General features: G+C 34.2%; 1 protein-coding gene across 1 annotated transcript in view; it reads right to left on the bottom strand.

The window, feature by feature from the left end:
* Positions 1-21,071, bottom strand: part of LOC138320422 (signal transducer and activator of transcription 5A-like) — a 38,777-nt gene extending 17,706 nt beyond the window's left edge. Inside the window, exons 1-21 of the mRNA XM_069263378.1 lie at positions 20,835-21,071; positions 16,378-16,458; positions 13,025-13,182; positions 12,406-12,559; positions 11,952-12,041; positions 11,524-11,610; positions 9,329-9,410; positions 8,194-8,378; positions 7,701-7,852; positions 7,331-7,492; positions 6,703-6,837; positions 5,790-5,928; positions 5,458-5,493; positions 5,220-5,294; positions 4,885-4,977; positions 3,732-3,870; positions 3,093-3,151; positions 2,208-2,314; positions 1,687-1,823; positions 1,179-1,352; positions 630-696 (exon numbers count right to left, since the gene is read on the bottom strand). Of these exons, the coding sequence (XP_069119479.1) occupies positions 630-696; positions 1,179-1,352; positions 1,687-1,823; positions 2,208-2,314; positions 3,093-3,151; positions 3,732-3,870; positions 4,885-4,977; positions 5,220-5,294; positions 5,458-5,493; positions 5,790-5,928; positions 6,703-6,837; positions 7,331-7,492; positions 7,701-7,852; positions 8,194-8,378; positions 9,329-9,410; positions 11,524-11,610; positions 11,952-12,041; positions 12,406-12,559; positions 13,025-13,182; positions 16,378-16,425 (2,279 nt within the window). The 5' untranslated portion in view covers positions 16,426-16,458; positions 20,835-21,071. The remainder of the gene's footprint in view (positions 1-629; positions 697-1,178; positions 1,353-1,686; positions 1,824-2,207; positions 2,315-3,092; positions 3,152-3,731; positions 3,871-4,884; positions 4,978-5,219; positions 5,295-5,457; positions 5,494-5,789; positions 5,929-6,702; positions 6,838-7,330; positions 7,493-7,700; positions 7,853-8,193; positions 8,379-9,328; positions 9,411-11,523; positions 11,611-11,951; positions 12,042-12,405; positions 12,560-13,024; positions 13,183-16,377; positions 16,459-20,834) is intronic.
* Between the last annotated feature and the right edge of the window lie 3,267 nt (positions 21,072-24,338).

The raw sequence follows: 24,338 nt of genomic DNA, 5'->3' as shown, positions 1-24,338 counted from the left end.
ACTCATAAAATAAGTCAAAATAATTCAAATTCTGCTTTAAATATGGAAAACCAGAGGATGCTTAGTGGACAGATGACACCATTAATTGAATATGACCTAATTTATGCACGTGAACTAGCCAATGTAAACCTAGGATGTAAACATCTTAAGAAGGTCATATCAAGATCGACATGCAGTACTAAACATCAATTTCAAGCTATCAAATCGTTTGGAAACCTTAGTTTTCAGCAAAAATATTAAAGTGTTTAATACTAATATAGAACAAATGCTTAACTAGGTCACTGTGACCTATTTTTTTTCTAAATCAACAGTTTTCTGAATTTCACAAACCCAATATTTACATGCAAAAACTGCAAGAAATATTATCTCTATTCAAATATTTGATTAATTAGGACTTAAAAAAAATACCATAAGCGCAGAAAAAATCGGATATTATGATTAACATAAAATATGACCTTAAGGTATCTTCATGCAAAATATTTTGCTTATCACTGAGTGACCGTAAAACGGCCGAAAGTGATACCGTCCTTTACACTATTAATTGATTAGATTAGATACACGGGTGAAACAGGCCATTCACAAGCTGTATAAACAAAAGGGACATGTAGCCATATTTCTCAACAACTTACACGATATCTTGAATCAGTGTTCCAATGTGCTTGTAGCGAGGGTTATGCGGTTTTCTTGAATTCCGTCCTAAATAAAAAAGGTGTTAAACATCATAAATAAAGTATATGATACTTTCGCAAGGTATTACTTATCTGAATATACTATCTTCTTGTGAGTAATATATTCCCTTGAGTATATCAACCATTAATTCCATGTTAATGATAAATCTGTTATTACCCAGATACATTGCAATTAGTTAATTAATCGATAATCCAGGAGTTACTATCACTGACATTACTTTCATCCTCATTCTCGATACTCCAGGTGTTACTACCACTGACGTAACATCCACCCCATTCTCGTACTCCAGGAGTTACTTTCACAGATGTTATATCTACCTCTCATAGTAAAACGATATACTGTGGTTGATTACGTGACTTGGAAGTCCCTATAGACCTGTAATTGCCCGGGGTTTTTGTCCTGAACTACCACCAGTTGTACTATGAATTGTCCTGGGGTGAATATAACGACAGTGATAGTAGCCCCTGTATACTCGAGATTGTCCTTACCTGGGAATGGTAGCCAATACTTTTTGAACGCTTGTTCCTTGGGTATGTCTGGGTAAAGATACACTAGTTTGCCCACGTCTTTGATGCGTTCAGCCAGACTTTTGACACTAAAGTCATCTCCTTCGTATGGTTGTGCAAAGTTCACTTCTCGAGTCCCCTCTGTGTCAGCGTCATCTGACATAATAGGGGGTTTTCATATAACGGAGACATTATGGGGTACAAATTAAAGTCGACTTTACATTACAAGCAACATTATTAATAAACCAATCTGTAAAAGTATCTTGTAATCGAATCTGCAAATAGATATACTCTAAATTAGGATAAAAAAAATGATTAAGTGATATGAGGGAAAGACCGTTTGAGATACAAAGGCTTTAGTTGCATAAACATATTGTTTTGCTTTCCAATGATTTTTCATTATTATTTCAAACAAAACAGAAGCCTGGGACTTTGTGATATTTAATATTACCCTTACCGTTGTGTATAAATTTAGAGGTGACCGTTTTACCTTCTGTTTCGTTGTCTACCCAGCCGATAGTAACACCGCCTAACTCGGACTCACTGAAGCGTAACAGAAAGTTGCCGTTGGACACACTCAGAAGCTGTTTCTCTGCTTGTGGTCGACTTATAAATCCCATTATGCATCTAGAAAAAAGTAATAGGCGGGCGTTTTGATGTAAAAATAATAATTGTTAAATATGACTGAAATCATGATAAAATAAAGAATTAACAGTATTATTTAGATAATTGTAATTCTAATTCTAATTCTAATCAAAGGATGGATTTGTGTTAAACATCAATGTAATCAAACCATGCTTTGTAGAGGATGTGATTTTAGATGAAATGCTTGAACTGTAAATGGGACTATAAAATATGATGATATAATGGCTGCTCACAAAGTAAAATCAAAGCTGGACTTTATCAGGTGAATCAGTCCAAATCACAAATCATTAAAATCACAATCAAACATAGCATGCTAACAGTATCAATGCTTTATTGAAAGGAAGGAGAGCTTTATATAGGACGTACCCGTCTTGCCATAGTTCCCTCAGGTGTTTCGCCGTCAGCTTCATGATACTGTAAAACCAGTCCCAGAAAGTAAAACTGACAGCTCCTGAGGCAAGCTGAAGATTGTCCTGACAAGGTTAAGAGGATGGATGGTGTTAAAATATCAATATTAAATCAGTATTGCTCTTAAAATTCATCTGTTTTCATAATCAGATGTTATGTATAAATGTTGTGTTCCACAATTTTAAAATATCTTCTATTGACACGATGATAAATGGTGATAAATTTGACATGATAAATTATAAATATGTTGAAGTTGCAAGCAAAATTACAGTTTGAAAACACATGTTTGTTCATAACCGAATGAATTTAACAAATAGTGACGTCAATGCTTAAAGATGCTCCACCGCCGACAAATGGTATTTTTTCACTATCAAAAACAGGAGAAGACGATTTAGTATTTTTCTTCAGTTACAAAAGTTACTTACTTTACACCATTACCAACATTGAAAAGTATGAGCTTCTAATTTTACTTCAAGTTAAAAATATGAAAAATTATTAATTGCATCCCGAAAAAAATCCGTGGCACTATATCCTATATGGAATGAAGTACTGATTGCGCATGCACCAAAGGCAAAATGAATTATTTCTTATTATTTTTTGTGTTAATTAGACATATATATATATGATTAAACACCAATTATTATTCAAATAATGAATATCATTTATGCTCTGTCGGCGGTGGAGCATCTTTAACGAATATATAATTTGTTCACATAAAGTAAATCGTAGATTTGTATGAAAAGTGCATCTGTATAACATAAGACAAGACGACATAAAATTGTATATCATATAGCAACTCTTTCTTCCATGACGACGTCAGAAACAAGTACATGTAGTGTTTACCTTGACGAACTGTCCCCACGTGATGCTATATGGCGAATAGTCGTCTATCTCTTGGCTTCCTAGATAAAATAACATCATATTGTTATTCCTGTAATCCAATGATACGAAACGTTTAATTATGTAATGGAATAATGTATTCAAATGACCCAGTAAGTCATCAGTATTTTGCAATAAATTACAACATTTAACTATATGTCCCTGTATTCCAATGGTACGTTTAGATATCTGTCCCTGTATTCCAATGATACGTTTATACGTGTATCTTTATGTGTCAGTATTCCAATGGTACGTTTAGATATCTGTCCCTGTATTCCAATGATACGTTTATACGTGTATCTTTATGTGTCAGTATTCCAATGATACGTTTAGATATCTGTCACTGTATTCCAATGATACGTTTAGCCATCTGTCACTGTATTCCAATAATACGTTTAGCTATCTGTAACTGTATTCCTATGATACGTTTACCTATCTGCCCCTGTATTTCAATGATACGTTTATGCGTTTTAGCTATATGTCTCAGTATTCCAGTGATACGTGTAGCTTTATGTGTCAGTATTCCAATGATACGTTTAGCTATCTGTCACTGTATTCCAATGATACGTTTAGCTATATGTCTATGTATTCCGATATAATTACCCTGGAACACTTTGTGAGCCAGGTAGTGAAGATCATCCTTCCTAAGTCCACGTTGTGTCAGTTGTTTAAACTTACAGCTGAGTAGCTCACACATTTGTGGCCAAGGTACGAAATCAGGCACTTCAAACATTTGTCTATCCTTTGGAAATATGAAACATACAAAAACATAATTCAACACAAATATAATGTACTATTTTGTGAACGTTTTGAAAAGAACACTATTTAATGTGCCAAATTCGGTCGATAAAAAGTCAGGACTATAAAGCATGCATTTCAAGTTTACACATTTACTTCATTTAATCATCTTAGAAGCGTTGCAATTAATGCCTTGTTTCCTGACAATCCTACATAAACACTTCTTTGTTTCCCTGACAATCCTACAGAAACACTTTTCTGTTTCCCTGACAATCCTACAGAAACACTTTTCTGTTTCTCTGACAATCCTACAGAAACACTTTTCTGTTTCCCTGACAATCCTACAGAAACGCTTTTCTGTTTCCCTGACAATCCTACAGAAACGCTTTTCTGTTTCCCTGACAATCCTACAGAAACACTTTTCTGTTTACCTGACAATCCTACAGAAACACTTTTCTGTTTCCCTGACAATCCTATAGAAACGCTTTTCTGTTTCCCTGACAATCCTACAGAAACACTTTTCTGTTTCCCTGACAATCCTACAGAAACACTTTTCTGTTTCCCTGACAATCCTACAGAATCACTTTTCTGTTTCCCTGACAATCCTACAGAAACACTTTTCTGTTTCCCTGACAATACTACAGAAACACTTTTCTGTTTCCCTGACAATCCTACAGAAACACTTTTCTGTTTCCCTGACAATCCTACAGAAACGCTTTTCTGTTTCCCAGACAATCCTACAGAAACGCTTTTCTGTTTCCCTGACAATCCTACAGAAACGCTTTTCTGTTTCCCTGACAATCCTACAGAAACGCTTTTCTGTTTCCCTGACAATCATACAGAAACACTTTTCTGTTTCCCTGACAATCCTACAGAAACACTTTTCTGTTTCCCTGACAATCCTACAGAAACACTTTTCTGTTTCCCTAACAATCCTACAGAAACACTTTTCTGTTTCCATGACAATCCTACAGAAACACTTTTCTGTTTCCCATACAGGGTTATTGACCACACTTACTGTTAAGGCAAACTGATTATCCCACATGATGGTGGCCATAGCGCGGCACTCCTGACTGCCATGAACAATTACTACTATAGGGTTGGACTTCGTCTGGTAGAAAATAAGTAAAAAAAAAGTGTAAGGGTTGAATTTCGTCTGGAAGGAAAAGGCAAAGAGAGATTATAAAGCTATATGTTTGGATTTGATCTAAATGAAAAGAAGCAAACGTTTAAACGTAGCTTAGATATAGGTAGTATTGGAAATCTAGATAAAAAAAATAATACTTAGCAAGTAGTATTAATAACAGATCGGATATCGTTTGAATACAATATCAAAAATTGTTACATTCTTACCCAAACAAATTGCTCTTGATTCCCAATTTGAAAGGATGACTTGAAAAGAATACAGAACTTCTCTTCGGTTACATTCTGAAAGAAAAAGAAATGATTTTATGCTAAACTGATCACTGGAAGAAGACATCTTTACCTTTCTTCGCTGGTATAAAAGACATTTTTGTTTTTAGTTTAAGTTTTATTCCGAACTTAGTAGCACTTGCGTGATGTTGGTAACTGAATGCCAAACATTACTTACCTGCTTTCTATCCGCACGATTTATTTTCTGGAGTTGCTGGAAAACAAGAAAGTTTCAATCTTACTTTGTATTAAAGTCAAGCATTTGGTATAGATGAGAAATAGAAAATGTTATCACCTCAACTCCCGGAACGTAGCTATTTTATTCACTTCTGTTTTAAACCACTAATTTGTATTATTAATCGCATGAAAATGTCAAATATCAAAACATTGAAAAGGGTATATTATCTTCTTAACACAACCTTAATCAGAATGTAGAAAAATATAAATTTATCAGAATAATTGAAATACACTGCCACTGGTAAGAGGTTATAAATTCCGGCCATTGCTCACCATGCTCTTCATGGAAACACTATGCTCTCGTGTTGTTTCATTGTATTCCATCCGACCATTATCATTTAACAGTTTCCCCGATGTCTCTTTAAACATGTGTGGAGTAGCACACTCGTGCAGCCGACTTAACTGACGTTCACTGTGGAGAGAAAGACATTTGAAAATACCTTAAAAATGGGTATACATTGACGTTATTTATTATGTACTAATTTAAATCTAGTTCATTGTAAGGATCTGCTCCTTTTAGAAGTATGACAGCAAATTAGAGTGTAAATGATGCAGAGGTTTGATGAAAGTACGTATACAAATTATAACTACAGACTGTATAGAGGGGTTGTGAAGCTTCGCGTAAAAATTGGGGAGGGGAGAACAGCAAACACAAATGTAATCGTTTTCAATATAAAAGTATTCTACCTAAACTCAAGTCAAGTCAAAGAAGCAGATTAGAGTAGAGTTAACTCTCTTCGTACGCGTATACAGTGACAACAACGAGGGAACACCTATATTTCCTCTACATTTTCAATCATGGTTGTATGTTGGTATATAAATGTTGATAAAATCAAGCTGAAGTGTAGTAATTGACTACACCTTGTTTTCATGCAGTAAGATACAACAGTCTTGAAATATTGTTTATGCTAACCCATTCTCAACCGGACAAAATTCGTGGAATTAAACTACATGTATTTTTCAATATTTTAAAGTTTGACATTTTTCCGAGGCCTAAATGGAATGATTTACCGGTACTAGTATTGGATGGGTATGTCTCAATATTACAGGTTTATTCCATCACCACAATCTGACTATTATTAAAGGGATCACATTAGTTATTATGACGACAAACAAACGAAATGTGCTGCGGGACTGAGAGTTATACAACTGTTATAATACAAAACAATAGATATTATTGTCCCACCTTAAGAGGACTGCTGTAACCTTTTGAGGATCCATGTACGTTTTAAGCTTGTTTCCAAGTAGGAGTCTAACTTTGGCTGTAAACTTGTTATTGACCTTGAGGATCTGTGGAGGCTGACATTCCACGATGAAGGCACTGTAAAACAAAAGATACGAGACGGTTAAATATAAATCAGCAATCACAAAGTTCATGTCTACATGTATTAGTCACTAGTTGTCTCACGTGTTATCACACATGTTTCTCACAATATTTATTATAGGAACTTATATCGTTAGCGTTAATACTCTTTATATTGGCGTTTGATGATAGTAATGAGAACAAAGGAATCATAGCAAGTTTTGTCGAAATAGAATGATCGCATCTGAGCAGTTTATGGAATGCCTTGCAAGGAACCGTCTATTGGACAGTGTTATGAGGAAACACTCTTTTGGTTAGATTCAGGTTTAGTTTGTTTGATGACAAGATTAACTGAAAATGTATATTTTTATCAGACTACTACCATATAACAAGGTTAATCCCACTGACCTACAGGTTTACCAGACTACCCATCTGATCAGAATAAAGCACTATTTAATCTTTGACTACCATGGTTCAGTTTGGAGGAGGCTATCTACGTTTTACTTCCTACCTTTGGACCAGATTTGTGAGGATGTTGTTCACAGATATGCTCAAGTTGGTCACCGTACTCTGTATGCCCTGGGGCTTATCGATTGGAAACTCTTGTCCGAGCGACTGCATACGGGAAATCTGGTTGCGGTTTTTCCATGTCAGGTCAGCTAGGCCTTCAAACCTGTTTGTTGAAATGTCACAGTGTATATAACTGCTCTTAGAAGTCTTCAGTTAACATGTGCATTTCATAAACTTATAATCAATTGGAATTTATCGAAAACTTCTGGCATTTCTGTATATTTGTGAAGACACAATCGTTTCTCTGACGAAGCGAACAGATAAATAAATAGAGTTATGAGTACATGTTGGATCACGTGTGCCGTATTTACCAGTTCTGTATGGTCGTCAGGGCTCGTAGGTCAAAGTCGGCCCCGTTACCTGCCAACCGCTGCTGCTGTTTCCAGGACACCACCTCCTGATTGACAAGGGTTTGAAGGACCTCAAGCTCACAGTAAGTCTTTTGAAAATTCGCTGTGAATTCCTGTCCATCGGAAATACAATCAAATCAGAATAATAGGGTGGCTTTTTTTTACCATTTTTTGTTTATTATTTATATTTCATTTGCTTACCAAATACATCGTACTATTACAACATTGATTAATGAACTGAACTTAATAAATCATTTTTCATATGTAAATACCACTAGAAAATACAAAAAAAAAACGGAACTGCTACATCATCCATGACCAATCCAGAACGATTCACGTTCAGTTTCGGATAAGTTAATTTGTGGGGTATTCCTCACTTCGAAAGAAACTTTCTAAAGTACAACTTTATATATTTACATATAGGTTGAAAAGAAAGCTCAGTCGATCAAAATACCTTCCGTAGGTGTAGAAGTTGGCCAGCCATCTCCAATATGGTTTGGCTGATATCCTGAGACTTTCGGTTCAGACTGGACCTCTGATTTGTAAACGTCGTCAAATGAAGTTGGTATGTCTCGGGAACTATAGTCGTCACTGAATTCTGGAGATTATGGAGCTGGTTCTCAACCCGCTGTAATTGTTCTGCACGTTTAAGTAAAACACAATATAATATGTAGTTTGTTTATTCCATGGACTAATTGGTCCAAAACAACGGTGAAAATCTGAATAAGAAATGATGATCAGAACTCCTTGTCATGAAACATTTTATCATGTACACGTGGTTTTTAGGCGAAAGACAACTTATCTTACACACATGAGATACAAGACAATAATGTGCTCTGATACATGCAGTGTAACAATGGCGACCGTTATTGATAAGACGTTCCAGGGTATATAGGATGATAGAAATAAAAGGCTTACAGAATAGGAATAAAACATTGGTTCGTCAATACATTAGTACCGAGAAAATCTGACATTTCAGCATTATAGTTCTAAGACGGAGATGTAAACCAACTTACTTCCACGTACAATTCTGTTTTGCGATCAGAAACTAATTGCCGTGAATTAGAATACTGATAAAATCAGATAAATTTTAAAGATGCTCCACCGCCGACAAAGCATAAACGATACTCATTATTTTGATAACAATTGGTGTTTAATTATGTGTATATATGTCTAATTAATACAAAAAATAATATGAAATAATTTATTTTGCTTTTGGTGCATGAGCAATCAATACTTCATTCCACATAGGACATAGTGCTACGGAAATTTTTCGGGATGCAATTAATTATTTGTGATATTTTTGTCTCTTTTGTAAAATTGGAAGCTCACACTTTTCATTGGTGGTAATGGTGTAAAGTAAGTAACTTTCGTAACTGAAGAAAATACTTATTCCTCTGCTCCTGTTTTTGATAGCGAAAAAATGCCATTTGTCAGCGTTGGAGCATCTTTCATATATATTTTATACCGAAAATGCGTAATGAAGTGTTTAGGGGAGATAAGTTAATTTACGACATCAATGTGATATAGCCATCTGAATCTGCTATATATGTAATACTTTAGCTCACAGAATCCTGATATAAACTTACCTTTAATCTGCTTATGGGTCTGTTGCGTAATTATAAACGGTTTGAGCTTTTCGTCAAATGTTTGTAGGCAGTTCTGTGTTACCTGGAATGAAGGAATATATCCTACACGGATTAGGACTAAAACATACAAATGGTGATGCCGATTTTGTAATGTAACTATTGTGCAGTTTCCTTTCATAAAATCACTGTATAATATGTTATTATCGCGGATAAAACAAGCCATGAAACGTTTTTATCTTTAATTTCTTCAATGCAAGAATTATGCGATCAAAAAAGTAGATATGATTTCCTTTTTTTGTCCCCAGGTGAACTAATAAATCCTTTGCATTTGTCTCCTTTGCAAATGATACAGTGTATCCAATGTATTTGCACCCCCCTTGTTAACTATCCTCCATGTATTTGTCTCCCCTTGTTAACTATCATCCATGTATTTGACCCCCTTGTTAACTATCTTCCATGTATTTGTCTCCCCTTGTTAACTATCATCCATGTATTTGACCCCCTTGTTAACTATCATCCATTTATTTGTCTCCCTTGTTAACTATCATCCATGTATTTGTCTCCCCTTGTTAACTATCATCCATGTATTTGTCCCCCCTTGTTAACTATCATCCATGTATTTGACTCCCTTGTTAACTATCTTCCATGTATTTGACCCCCTTGATAACTATCATCCATGTATTTGACCCCCTTGTTAACTATCATCCATGTATTTGACCCCCTTGTTAACTATCATCCATGTATTTGACCCCCTTGATAACTATCATCAATGTATTTGACCCCCTTGTTAGCTATCTTCCATGTATTTGTCTCCCTTGTTAACTATCATCCATGTATTTGACCCCCTTGTTAACTATCTTCCATGTATTTGTCTCCCTTGTTAACTATCTTACATGTATTTGTCTCCCCTTGTTAACTATCATCCATGTATTTGACCCCCTTGTTAACTATCTTCCATGCATTTGTCTCCCCTTGTTAACTATCATCCATGTATTTGACCCCCTTGTTTACTATCTTCCATGTATTTGTCTCCCTTGTTAACTATCTTCCATGTATTTGACCCCCTTGTTAACTATCATCCATGTATGTGACCCCCTTGTTAACTATCTTCCATGTATTTATCTCCCTTGTTAACTATCTTCCATGTATTTGACCCCCTTGTTAACTATCATCCATGTATGTGTCTCCCTTGTTAACTATCTTCCATGTATTTGTCTCCCTTGTTAACTATCTTCCATGTATTTGTCTCCCCTTGTTAACTATCTTCCATGTATTTGTCTCCCTTGTTAACTATCTGCCATGTATTTGTCTCCCTTGTTAACTATCTTCCATGTATTTGTCTCCCTTGTTAACTATCTTCCATGTATTTGTCTCCCCTTGTTAACTATCTTCCATGTATTTGTCTCCCTTGTCTCCCTTGTTAACTATCTGCCATGTATTTGTCTCCCTTGTTAACTATCTTCCATGTATTTGTCTCCCTTGTTAACTATCTTCCATGTATTTGTCTCCCTTGTTAACTATCTTCCATGCATTTGTCTCCCTTGTTAACTACCTTCCATGTATTTGTCTCCCTTGTTACCTATCTTCCATGTATTTGTCTCCCTTGTTAACTATCTTCCATGTATTTGACCCCCTTGTTAACTATCATCCATGTATTTGTCTCCCCTTGTTAACTATCTTCCATGGATTTGTCTCCCTTACTAACTATCTTCCATGTATTTTTCTTCCCTTGTTAACTATCATCCATGTATTTGCCCCACTTGTTAACTATCATCCATTTATTTGTCTCCCTTGTTAACTATCATCCATGTATTTGTCTCCCCTTGTTAACTATCATCCATGTATTTGTCTCCCCTTGTTAACTATCATCCATGTATTTGACCCCCTTGTTAACTATCATCCATGTATTTGACCCCCTTGATAACTATCATCCATGTATTTGACCCCCTTGTTAACTATCATCAATGTATTTGACCCCCTTGTTAACTATCATCCATGTATTTGACCCCCTTGATAACTATCATCCATGTATTTGACCCCCATGTTAACTATCATCCATGTATTTGCCCCCCTCGTTAACTATCTTCCATGTATTTGACCCCCTTGATAACTATCATCCATGTATTTCCCCCCCTTGTTAACTATCTTCCATGTTTTTGTCTCCCTTAGATCTGCTGTCCTCGTGACCTATATACCTGTGTCCTATTCTGTAAGGCTTCAATCCTCTGGATGAGATCTAGCTGACGATGGTACTGTGTATCACCTCCATTCTCAGATGTTGCCTTTCAAACACATGACGACCATAATATAACGCACAAAATATATATTATGTTTTTATTATTCAGAACCAACACAAATCTGACGCACTAGAAAAATGTAAGTATTCATGAAACATCGATTTTCTTTTCAGATCATTGTTACGGATTTCAAGGCCAATGTCGGTAAAGCAAAATGTTATCGTTCAATTTAATTCGTTTGCATTGTGGTCTTATTCTACATTCGTAGTAAAATGTGCCGTCAAAATAATTCCAAATACGTGCGATGTATTGTGGAAGTCTCTTAAAATTCGATAACAATATAAGATTAACAAGAGTAACCATGAAGCAGTAACATTTACACTTACATTCTCTGCCTGAGCGACTGCTCTCTCCTCCTGGGACAGACAATTCTTTACTAGTTTGACAAACTCCAATCCGTTCCCCATGTATCTTTGCTACAGAAAGATATCAGCGCACGTAAAACGCATGATATAGATGTAAAAATGAAGAATACTACAAATCAAAACCAATTTATTTAGTACAGGAAAATTATTTCCTTAAATTCTATTATGGTTTTACCCGTTGTATGTAGGGATATTTTACGTGGCTATAAATCAATTGTGTGATGTAGTAAAGAGAAAGAGAACTATAATGATCACACATCTGTATGCATGGAGGTAATCACATTTAATAAAAAGTATTTTGTTCAACTACGCAAAATGGTGTTTTATAGTCATAAAAATATCACTAGTTTTATCGAGGTCCTAAAGCTTGATCGAGAATTTAGAAATATTTAGTTCTCTCCTATCCAATACATACTCTCAATTTATGTTCAGAATCCCGAAGCTTTGTTCTGAGGACGAACTCAGTTGTTTTACGGATTGCGCTGCCGAGTTCATTCAGTACCGATTCTAGCATCTGATTAGCATACCCTTCGTCTTCTGCTTCCGAAGTCTCTTCGTTTACTTCACTCCTGGAACCATACAAACAATTGATATATACTGTATAATGCATTTTAAAGCGACACACTCAATTACAGTTATCGGCTAGGAATGTAAAATTACGCCACTACTTGCTAAACTACATAGGTATATTCTTCATTACGATGATACATTGTAACAATTGTCATGCCTTGCAATCATTTTGAATCATCTTTCACTGAATTAATGTTTCTATGACGCATTTTATTTTTTTTTAAGTAAAACGATGTCTCTGGACGATTAAGCGATTCCTATACAGTAAGTACGCGCCATGCATGGTGCCAAGACAAAGGTAAAGAAACCCTCCACACACATCAAGGTTCAGTCTATCAAATAACCTACTGAAATGAAAAATGCGGGGAAACTGAACCGATTTTGCAAATTTGTCCTTTTCTCTGTTAATATTTAGACATCTTTTCATATTTTTAACCATATCCATAGTGTGTTTCTTGATTCACCATGGCAGTTGTTCTATGAGGTCTGCCAGCTGATCACGGACTTCCACTGTGAAGGGTTCGCGGTACTGGTCCAGAAGTTGGCGCTGTATCTGTATAGGTAACATCTTCACGCGCCCCCACAATGATTTAGACCTTTCGTATATTGGAGTGCTTGGCGCCTGGAATAATGAGGATAGGAACATTATTTACACACCTGTAAATTAACTTTAATCTCACGTTCGTAATCGTAATGTCTTTTAAATGGAATATCATCTTAAAAAAGCTGTCTTAACTGAAAAAATGCATTGTAAGAAAAGCATCACCAGCTTAATGTACCTGTAAAAATAAAATAGTTCTGGATCATAGATTTCCACTTTGTTAAAATCAAGTATTATAAAAAAACTCAAGATAGAACACTCTACATTCGTTACTCATCGTGATGTAGGGATTCAAATTAACACAACATAAAATAGTATAACTATCTTATATATAATCAACATGTCGTTAAGGTGGAAAACATGGTTTATGTAATGATAGTTTTGCTAAGTGGAAATCTTATGTGTGATAATTCATAGAAAATTCGTACACTTTTATACTTTTGTGTACTTATGCTATATTTGTCTGTTTAAGGTGACAAAGTACAAGTCGTCGAAACGTCACACATATATTAAATAAACTAGATTACTACTGGTTTCCTAACAATATCACTACATTTTGCCGTTTATGATTTATGGTTTATGATTTCGATGATAAGACAATAGGATATATATATTACATTTAGATCTATATAATTTCGATTGTAAGACAATAGGATATATATATTACATTTAGATCTATATAATTTCGATTGTAAGACAATAGGATATATATATTACATTTAGATCTATATAATTTCGATGGTAAGACAATAAGATATATATTACATTTAGATCTATATAATTTCGATGGTAAGACAATAAGATATATATTACATTTAGATCTATATAATTTCGATGGTAAGACAATAAGATATATATATTACATTTATATCTAATATTAAATTTATATTTATATAATTTCGATGGTAAGACAATACGATATATATTATGTTAAGTTTTATATGATTTCGATGGTAAGACAATAAGATATATATATTACATTTATATCTAATATTAAATTTATATTCATATAATTTCGATGGTAAGACAATACGATATATATTATGTAAAGTTTTATATGATTTCGATGGTAAGACAATAAGATATATGTATTACATTTAGATCTATATAATTTCGATTGTAAGACAATAAGATATATATATTACATTTAGATCTATATAATTTCGATGGTAAGACAATAAGATATATATATTACATTTAGATCTATATATTTTCGATGGTAAGACAATAAGATATATATAACATTTAGATCTATATAATTTCGATGGTAAGACAATAAGATATATATTACATTTAGATAAAAATAATTTCGATGGTAAGACAATAAGATATATATTACTTAAGGATTAACTTGAATAGATTTTTTATGTTATGGAGATATAACACAAAAATCTGAGTGTACTCTAAATAAACCGCGAAGCGGTTTATGATGAGAGTACACTCAGATTTTTGTGTTATATCTCCATAACATAAAAAATCTATTCAAATTAATCCTTATAATTCAATTTACTAAAGATAATTTCTTCAACATTTAAAATTCATTTTGGGACTATTTTGTCTATGAAATCATTACGCCGTCATCTCAGCCAATCAGAAGCAACGTTATAAACGGCGACGCCATTTTTTCCTTTATGGGCTGATAAAGTAAATTTTTAAGCCAATGAAAATGCTCGTAACAAGCAAAATTGAATTATATTTAGATAAATATAATTTCGATTGTAAGACAATAAGATATATATTACATTTAGATCTATATAATTTCGATTGTAAGATAATAGGATATATATATTACATTTAGATCTATATAATTTCGATTGTAAGACAATAGGATATATATATTACATTTAGATCTATATAATTTCGATTGTAAGACAATAGGATATATATTACATTTAGATCCATAAAATTTCGATTGTAAGACAATAGGATATATATTACATATAGATCCATATAATTTCGATTGTAAGACAATAAGATATATATTACATTTAGATCCATAAAATTTCGATTGTAAGACAATAGGATATATATATTACATTCAGATCTATATAATTTCGATTGTAAGACAATAAGATATATATTACATTTAGGTCTATATAATTTCAATGATAAGACAATAAGATATATATTACATTCAGATCCATATAATTTCGATTGTAAGACAATAAGATATATATTACATTTAGATCTATATAATTTCGATGGTAAGACAATAGGATATATATATTACATTTAGATCTATATAATTTCGATTGTAAGACAATATGATATATATATTACATTTAGATCTATATAATTTCGATTGTAAGACAATAAGATATATTTAATGTTAAGTTTTATATGATTGCGATGATAAGACAATAGGATATATATATATTACATTTAGATCTATATAATTTCGATGATAAGACAATAAGATATATATTACATTTAGATCTATATAATTTCGATGATAAGACAATAAGATATATATTACATTTAGATCTATATAATTTCGATGATAAGACAATAAGATATATATTACATTTAGATCTATATAATTTCGATTGTAAGACAATAGGATATATATATTACATTAAGATCTATATAATTTCGATGGTAAGACAATAAGATATATATATTACATTTAGATCCATATAATTTCGATGATAAGACAATAAGAGATGTATTACATTTAGATCTATATAATTTCGATTGTAAGACAATAGGGTATACATATTACATTTAGATCTATATAATTTCGATTGTAAGACAATAGGATATATATATTACATTTAGATCTATATAATTTCGATTGTAAGACAATAGGATATATATATTACATTTAGATCTGTATAATTTCGATTGTAAGACAATAGGATATATATATTACATTTAGATCTATATAATTTCGATTGTAAGACAATAGGATATATATATATTACATTTAGATCTATATAATTTCGATGATAAGACAATAAGATATATATTACATTTAGATCTATATAATTTCGATTGTAAGACAATAGGATATATATATATTATATTTAGATCTATATAATTTCGATGATAAGACAATAAGATATATATTACATTTAGATCTATATAATTTCGATGATAAGACAATAGGATATATATTACATTTAGATCTATATAATTTCGATGGTAAGACAATAAGATATATATTACATTTAGATCTATATAATTTCGATGGTAAGATAATAAGATATATATTACATTAAGATCCATGTCACAGCCAGGGGACTGATCTCCTTCCGCACTCATATTTACTTTCTCGGTTTCCAGTGTCAGTTTTATCTGCGAAACGATAAAGCTTTCTGGTTAAATACACAATATGAACCAATATTACAATCAAACTCTTTCCTTGCACTTTGATAATGTATTTGACACACAACTTCGATTTCTTTACTTCTGATTTAATTAAACGAAACCATTTGAAAATCACTGAGGATTTATAAGTAAACATGATGATACGATCAGTGTTATCTACGTCCTTGCATTAACCAATAATCAGTTCACTTACATTGAATAATCAAGGTAATAAAGCACAATAACCTGTTTATTACCAAGCCTTACCTGACACTACAGTAACAGTATTGTGTTACAAAAATGCATTACAGACAACCCATCTCAAATGATAACGATGTGACGGGTTTAGTATTATGATATTTTTATGTTTTATTTTATTTTCCATGTTGCATTATATTTTACTTATTTTGAACCCGTGAGCTGCCAAGATACATAGTTTATATCACTAGCATCAGAAACCCACGGGTCACCGATCTATCGTTTATACAAGACAAACAACACTAGCATCAGAAACCCACAGGTCACCGATCTATCGTTTATACAATGCAAACATCACTAGCATCAGAAACCCACGAGTCACCGATCTATCGTTTATACAAGACAAACATCACTAGCATCAGAAACCCACATGTCACCGATCTATCGTTTATACAAGACAAACATTACTAGCATCAGAAACCCACGAGTCACCGATCTATAGTTAATACAAGACAAACGTCACTAGCATCAGAAACCCACGGGTCACCGATCTATCGTTTATACAAGACAAACATCTGTAGCATCAGAAACCCACGAGTCATCGATCTATCATTTATACAAGACAAACATCACTAGCATCAGAAACACACGGGTCACCGATCTATCGTTTATACCAGACAAACATCACTAGCGTCAGAAACCCACAAGTCACCGATCTATCGTTTATACAATACAAACATCACTAGCATCAGAAACCCACGAGTCAACGATCTATCGTTTATACCAGACAAACATCACTAGCGTCAGAAACCCACGGGTCACCGATCTATCGTTTATACAAGACAAACATCACTAGCATCGGAAACCCACGGGTCACCGATCTATCGTTTATACCAGACAAACATCACTAGCGTCAGAAACCCACGGGTCACCGATCTATCGTTTATACCAGACAAACGTCGCTAGCATCAGAAACACACGGGTCACCGATCTATCGTTTATACCAGACGAACGTCACTAGCATCAGAAACCCACGGGTCACCGATCTATCGTTTATACCAGACAAACGTCGCTAGCATCAGAAACCCACGGGTCATCGATCTATCGTTTATACAATACAAACATCACTAGAATCAGAAACCAACAAGTCACCGATCTATCGTTTATACAAGACAAACATCACTAGCATCAGAAACCCACGGGTCACCGATCTATCGTTTATACAAGACAAACGTCACTAGCATCAGAAACCCACGTGTCACCGATCTATCGTTTATACAATACAAACATAACTAGCATCAGAAACACACGAGTCATCGATCTATCGTTTATACCAGACAAACATCACTAGCATTAGAAACCCACGGGTCACCGATCTATCGTTTATACCAGACAAACATCACTAGCATCAGAAACCCACGGGTCACCGATCTATCGTTTATACCAGACAAACATCACTAGCATCAGAAACCCACGTGTCACCGATCTATCGTTTATACAATACAAACATCACTAGCATCAAAACCAACAAGTCAACAATATATCGTTTATACAATACAAACATCACTAGCATAAGAAACCCACGAGTCACCGATCTATCGCTTATACCAGACAAACATCACTAGCATAAGAAACCCACGAGTCACCGATCTATCGCTTATACCAGACAAACGTCACTAGCATCAGAAACCCACGAGTCACCGATCTATCGTTTATACAAGACAAACAACACTAGCATCAGAAACCCACAGGTCACCGATCTATCGTTTATACAAGACAAACATCACTAGCATCAGAAACCCACAGGTCACCGATCTATCGTTTATACAAGACAAACATCACTAGCATCAGAAACCCACGAGTCACCGATCTATCGTTTATACAAGACAAACATCACTAGCATCAGAAACCCACGAGTCACCGATCTATCGTTTATACAAGACAAACATCACTAGCATCAGAAACCCACGAGTCACCGATCTATCGTTTATACAAGACAAACATCACTAGCATCAGAAACCCACGTGTCACCGATCTATCGTTTATACAAGACAAACATCACTAGTATCAGAAATCCACGAGTCACCGATCTATCGTTTATACAATACAAACATCACTAGCATCAGAAATATACCAACATTAAAACGATGACATCGTCACATCGTTGCAGCTCGGATCGGTGACTGATTCGATAAGACATGAAGTCCGACACCATTAGGGACACATTGTCTCCAGGATACAGTATGGCTACAGTCGGGTATTTCGAGATTTCATGGGACATTACTATGGTCACGAAAATGTTATCCGTATAACAATTGGAAAGGTTGAATCATATATACCCTCAATAGCTTAATTACAGATTGCAAAAATTATACACCCCTAAAATTATACACCCCTAAAATTAAAGTTTCAAATCGGAAAAATTTTGTCCGCCAGACCGGGTATACGGTACTATATTAACAATGTTTATGATAGTCAATATAACACACAGAACGGCCACGATTTGTGGTCAGATTGGGGATTACTTGTATATTCAATACAGTAAGATGAAGAAATTTGAGAATGGATTAAACAAGTTGAAGATGCAAATTTGAAGACATAAACAATGAGCAGTACCCCATTTAAGCATGTAGTACTGGTTTGTCCTATCTTTCTGTTAATGTGTTACGATCGGAGCTGGTATTAACGTAATGAGCGAAATCGTGCAGGCTTTTCGTTTCTTCTTCTTCCCTGGTTCATAGGCGTTCAGTATTATAACATTTTCGGAATGGGTATTATATGTCTCTGAGTGTAGTTCACACACTGTAAGCATTCAGGTTGGTTAAATATTACTATATTGAAGTTTACTAGCATAGATGTAGATGTATGTATCATGTTTGTATCCATACGTTAAAGGGGGGAAAAAACATAAATATTATGTAAAGCAGGAAATAAGCTATCCAAAGCCTGAAATTATCATGTATGAAATGTTGGCTAATGATATGTATAAAACATTCAAAGTGTTAGCAGTCGACATTGTGACAACGACAACTTGTTTAAAACATCTACCTTCAGGCCCCGTTCTTTTATTTAGTTGATATATTTATTTGCGGTTTTGATGAACGAATTAAAGTAAGAAATGTATATACGTCTTGGTCTCTATTTCTTGGTTTCAAATAAACGGCACAGTAAATCTTTATATGACTTGAAAAAAAATGAAAAAAAATAAGAAGTTTGTGTTGATTAACTTTTATTGTGATACACATTTAAATACTAATAAATCCATGTATTAAATAATTTTTGTACATTACTAGTCAAAAACTGATAATTGACTTGACTCCATCCGATCTTATGATATCATGCAGAGACACTTTGTATTATCAGAGTACAAGGAGGTATAATCAACTATTTTCCACTGAATTTCTCTAGAAAACATTAGCTACATGTCTTAGGTATGTAAGCTGAATTAATTACAGGGTGCCAAATTGGCGAGATAAATTATAGACAAGATCTGTAACATGATCACAAGGAGAGGTCGGGCATTAGATGTTTATACATCTTCCCGTAAGACCTCGCAATGGGAGGCCATACATTAAGATTGTTTACACATCTTTCCTTCCCGTAAGACAATATTTAAATGTATACAGGCGTGCTTTGTGTTAGCTGGTAATTTACTGTATTTAGTATATGTGGCTGGTTTTTACTCAATATTGTGTTTTACCTTTAGGTAAATTTTGTTATGCTATGATACACTATGTTTAAGCTAAACAATATATAATAGAAGCTATGTTATTTTGTAAATGACAATAACTTGAGAAATGGTGTCGGTGGTCAAGTCTGTTTTATTTTAATCATGTGATTTTGTAGTCGTTTATAGAATTCTTTAGACTGAATTTGTGCGATAAGTCGTATTTTATACATTGGGTATGATTTACTAGACTAAATATAGAGCTGGTGTTTTGAGATATGTACGGTAGTTAGTTACGTTGTATGTATATATATGGCCTCCCGTAGTAAGCATTTCACAGATCTCGTTATATTTCATCTAAATCTGTTCACATATAACATGAATCATTTTAATAAGTTTCACTGACGAACCATCAATGTTTTGTAAAAATTCTTCTTTTCCGCAATCGTTCTGTTGACCTATTTCTGAACATTGGACAGGTAAACTATCATTAACATACCTTAATGTGTGTTGTCTGCGGCTAGAGGTCAATGGCCTCCCACGGAATACCTCTGTCCTTTGTCGCTGTATAAATGTCACATTGTTACTTCTTCACACAGGACTACATATATAGCCTGGACCTACTCCGTTAGTATACTGCAAGATGTTTCCGGACTTAGCTTATCGAGCTCTACAATTCGTTACTCCGAGCTATTTCAAGTGCTCACTGACGTAAACATTCGGAGAAACTTTAAAAATAAACCTGGAAGTTAGGGAAGCCCGATAGTGGTATTTTTAGATGAAGTATGATGATATATGTGGCCAACAGGTAGGCTTACCACCTAATCTAAACCGCATAATGTCGCAGCTAACATGTGTCCTATATGTGATATACGTGCTATTGTGGTATTTAGAGTTTATTGATTAAATATAAATATTACATGTGTTTATATTATGTTTTATGTTAAATAGACGGAATGCTGTGACAAAGATATTGATATATAACCTCCAATTAATGTTTACAAAGAAAATATCAAAATGTTGGATTATTATCGCTTTATTACAGTGAACAGTCGGGCAAGGATGGTTAAAGTCGGTAAAAATGATGTGAATGTATCCAGTATAATTTCTTATGACATGGAAAAATAAAATCTCTCGTCAAAATCTGTCTGCGTACGAAGAAATTAATTTAAAGTATGGAAATTCTAAAACGTCCTCCCGGCTCACTATGTCCGTGGGTACATTTCCACGCAGCCTCGTTTTCAATGCTTTCAACTTTTCTGTACTTTAATGGTCAGAACTGGGAAACTAAGCAGAACTTGACCGTCGTATTAATATGTGAGAACTTTTGGAAGGCCAATGAACGCATTTAGACTGGTTTTCTTTGCCCGACTATTCACTTTAACTTAGTGGTACACATAAAATAGATGCACTTTGTGATTAATGCACAAAAATAAAATTAGCATTTAAATCCTTAATGTTTCAAGGATTTCAGTATTCCTATGACTTATACAGTACATACCAATCACCGACCCCCGCATGCAATACATGTATCAGTCAAATTAATTAATACTTCATTAAATCAAGACCTGTATTACACCTGGCCTATCTGGGCTACCAGGCTCCGGTATGTTGCCTAGACGTTTCCGTCTCTTGACCTTGAATAATACAAAATCATTGATGCGTAGTTGCGCCTTTTCCTTGATATAACAATATTCTTTATTTTGATTGTTTTTTGATTCGGTTGGTTTTTCTTCTTTGCTATTTACATAAAATCACCACGTGACAATTTACAGTTCCTTAATCCTTTATCGTTGATTTTCCACCATAGTGTCTCTCTTTAAAACTATGCATTGTCTTTTTACACAGCATCACAGTCTCACAAAGTCTCACTAAATACATGAACAGTAGTTTGTCTGCTGGCATGACGGGTTGTCTTGATATATAAGTCGGTTGATATTTTATATACAGGTTCTTCCTATGTTCATTTAGTCTACTTTTGAATTGGTTCATGGTTTCACTGTCCACAACATTCTCTGATAAGTTGTTCCAATCATTGATCACTCTGAACATTGATGCTGAAAGAGTTTGCTCTTAATGTAGTCTAGTTTTGGGTTTCTTGATTTTGAGTTTGTGCCCTCTTGTTCTTCTGTTTTTATCTATTTCAAAAAAGTCTTCTTTTTCAAGTTTGTCGAATCCCTTGAGTATCCGAAATCTTTGGATCAGATTTGGTCTTTTTCGCCTATATTGTAGAGATGGGATGCCAAATGTTTTAGTCGTTCGGGATAAGTTAGATATATTTGACTTGTTTCACTAGTTTCGTTACTTTAGGTTGAACTTTATCAATCTTTAGTGACCCTAGGATTCATGGCATTCCATACATTCACGGCGTATTACGTGTGTTGCATGATTAAAGTTGTATGGTCTATAACTTTCGCTCTTTTGGTCATAGTGAAAACTGTTTAAGTGTTATACATATTTTTCTCCGTCTGCCTGAGGTTTAAACTTTCTAATTTTACCACTTTTTATAAAGTTGCAGCACTGGAAGTATCTTTAATTATAAAAGTAAAAAATCTTTTTAACGTGTACACGTGAAAAATAGGCTCGAAAGATGCCGAATCATTCCGAACTCTTCCGAACATCGTCGCGACAATCTCGAAGTAAAACGAGAGTTGTGAAACCAAGAGAAAATATCAACAATTTTTCATAAACAAAATATGTGGTCGACCTCATCAGACTCTATCTACAAAGAAAATAATGCTCGCACATTACAATATTTGATACACACAACATTTTACGGCAATGTGTAAATTGGATGTTTCAAATACTCAATCTGTGGACATATTCTAGCATGATTTGCTCATATAGGCCAGAAGGAAAACGTAAACAAACACATGTGTGCTTACGCTAGTTACCTGGCTCATCACGTGCAGGTCGTGTCGAATGTCAGTCACGTGATGCGATTAGGAATCCGACAAAACCCGAAGTCACTGAACATGGCGGTGATTGAAGGCGCTTTATTCAAAACCAGGAATATATGATTCCTAGATTTCGGCTCTCTTATAGGCCGACATATGCTTTTGGGGAGCTAAATCATCAAGTTACATGTCAATGTTTAAATATTAAATGTTTAAGTTACATATCGTTACAGTGAAATTAGCAGCAATACAACTTTAATGATGTGTAGAGTTGTACGAACATATTGCTATCAATTTGATGGAAAGTTCTTTTTACTAAACCAGTTTTTTGGTTTGCCTTTTTCAGTCTTCTCTACATGCTTACTAAATTCGAGGGTTGTCTCAACTATTTCTCCCAGGCCTTTTTCCTCACCAGACTGTTCAATGTCTTCCTGTCCTATACTATATACTCTGTTTAAGTTGTTGGGGCCAAAATATAGACGTTTTATACATCTGTTGCGGCTAAAGTGTAATTATCACGTCTTCGACCATTACTCTAGTTTATTCAGGTCAGATAAAATTATCTCTCTTTCTGATCCTTTTTGGTACAGAATCCAGTTTATTTAGGTCAGATAGAATTTTCTCTTTCTGATCAACTTTGATACAGAATTTTACTGTCATCGGCGAATAGTTTCATCATTGAAGTTACTACTTCTGACAGACTATATATGTAGACCTACAACACTACCTTCTGGTGCCCCACTCATCACTGGTAACCATGATGGGGTGTGCCCGTTGATCATCACTCTTTGTCTCCTATTCTCTAGAATGTTAATAACCCAACTGAAAAAGTTTCCTGTAATGCCAATTGCTTTCATTTTCTTGGGAAGTTTTTGGTGTGGAGCCGTATCAAAAGCCTTTTAAAAATCCAAACATATTAGGTCTACATGCTCATCATTGTCCAAAATCCTAGTGACGTCATCAATTACATCAAGTTGTTGGAGAACCGTAGATTTCTTGGGTCTCAATCCATATTAATGCCTACTTTCCGAATGTTCCATGATTTTGTCTCGACCGATAGTTCCATATATAGTTTTGCAAATTGTATTAGTAAGGCTTATAGGTCT

This window comes from Argopecten irradians, chromosome 4, assembly GCF_041381155.1.
Source record: "Argopecten irradians isolate NY chromosome 4, Ai_NY, whole genome shotgun sequence".
Taxonomy (NCBI): domain Eukaryota; kingdom Metazoa; phylum Mollusca; class Bivalvia; order Pectinida; family Pectinidae; genus Argopecten; species Argopecten irradians.
Note: the sequence above shows the minus strand (reverse complement) of the source record. Positions and strands in the feature narration are given on the sequence as shown.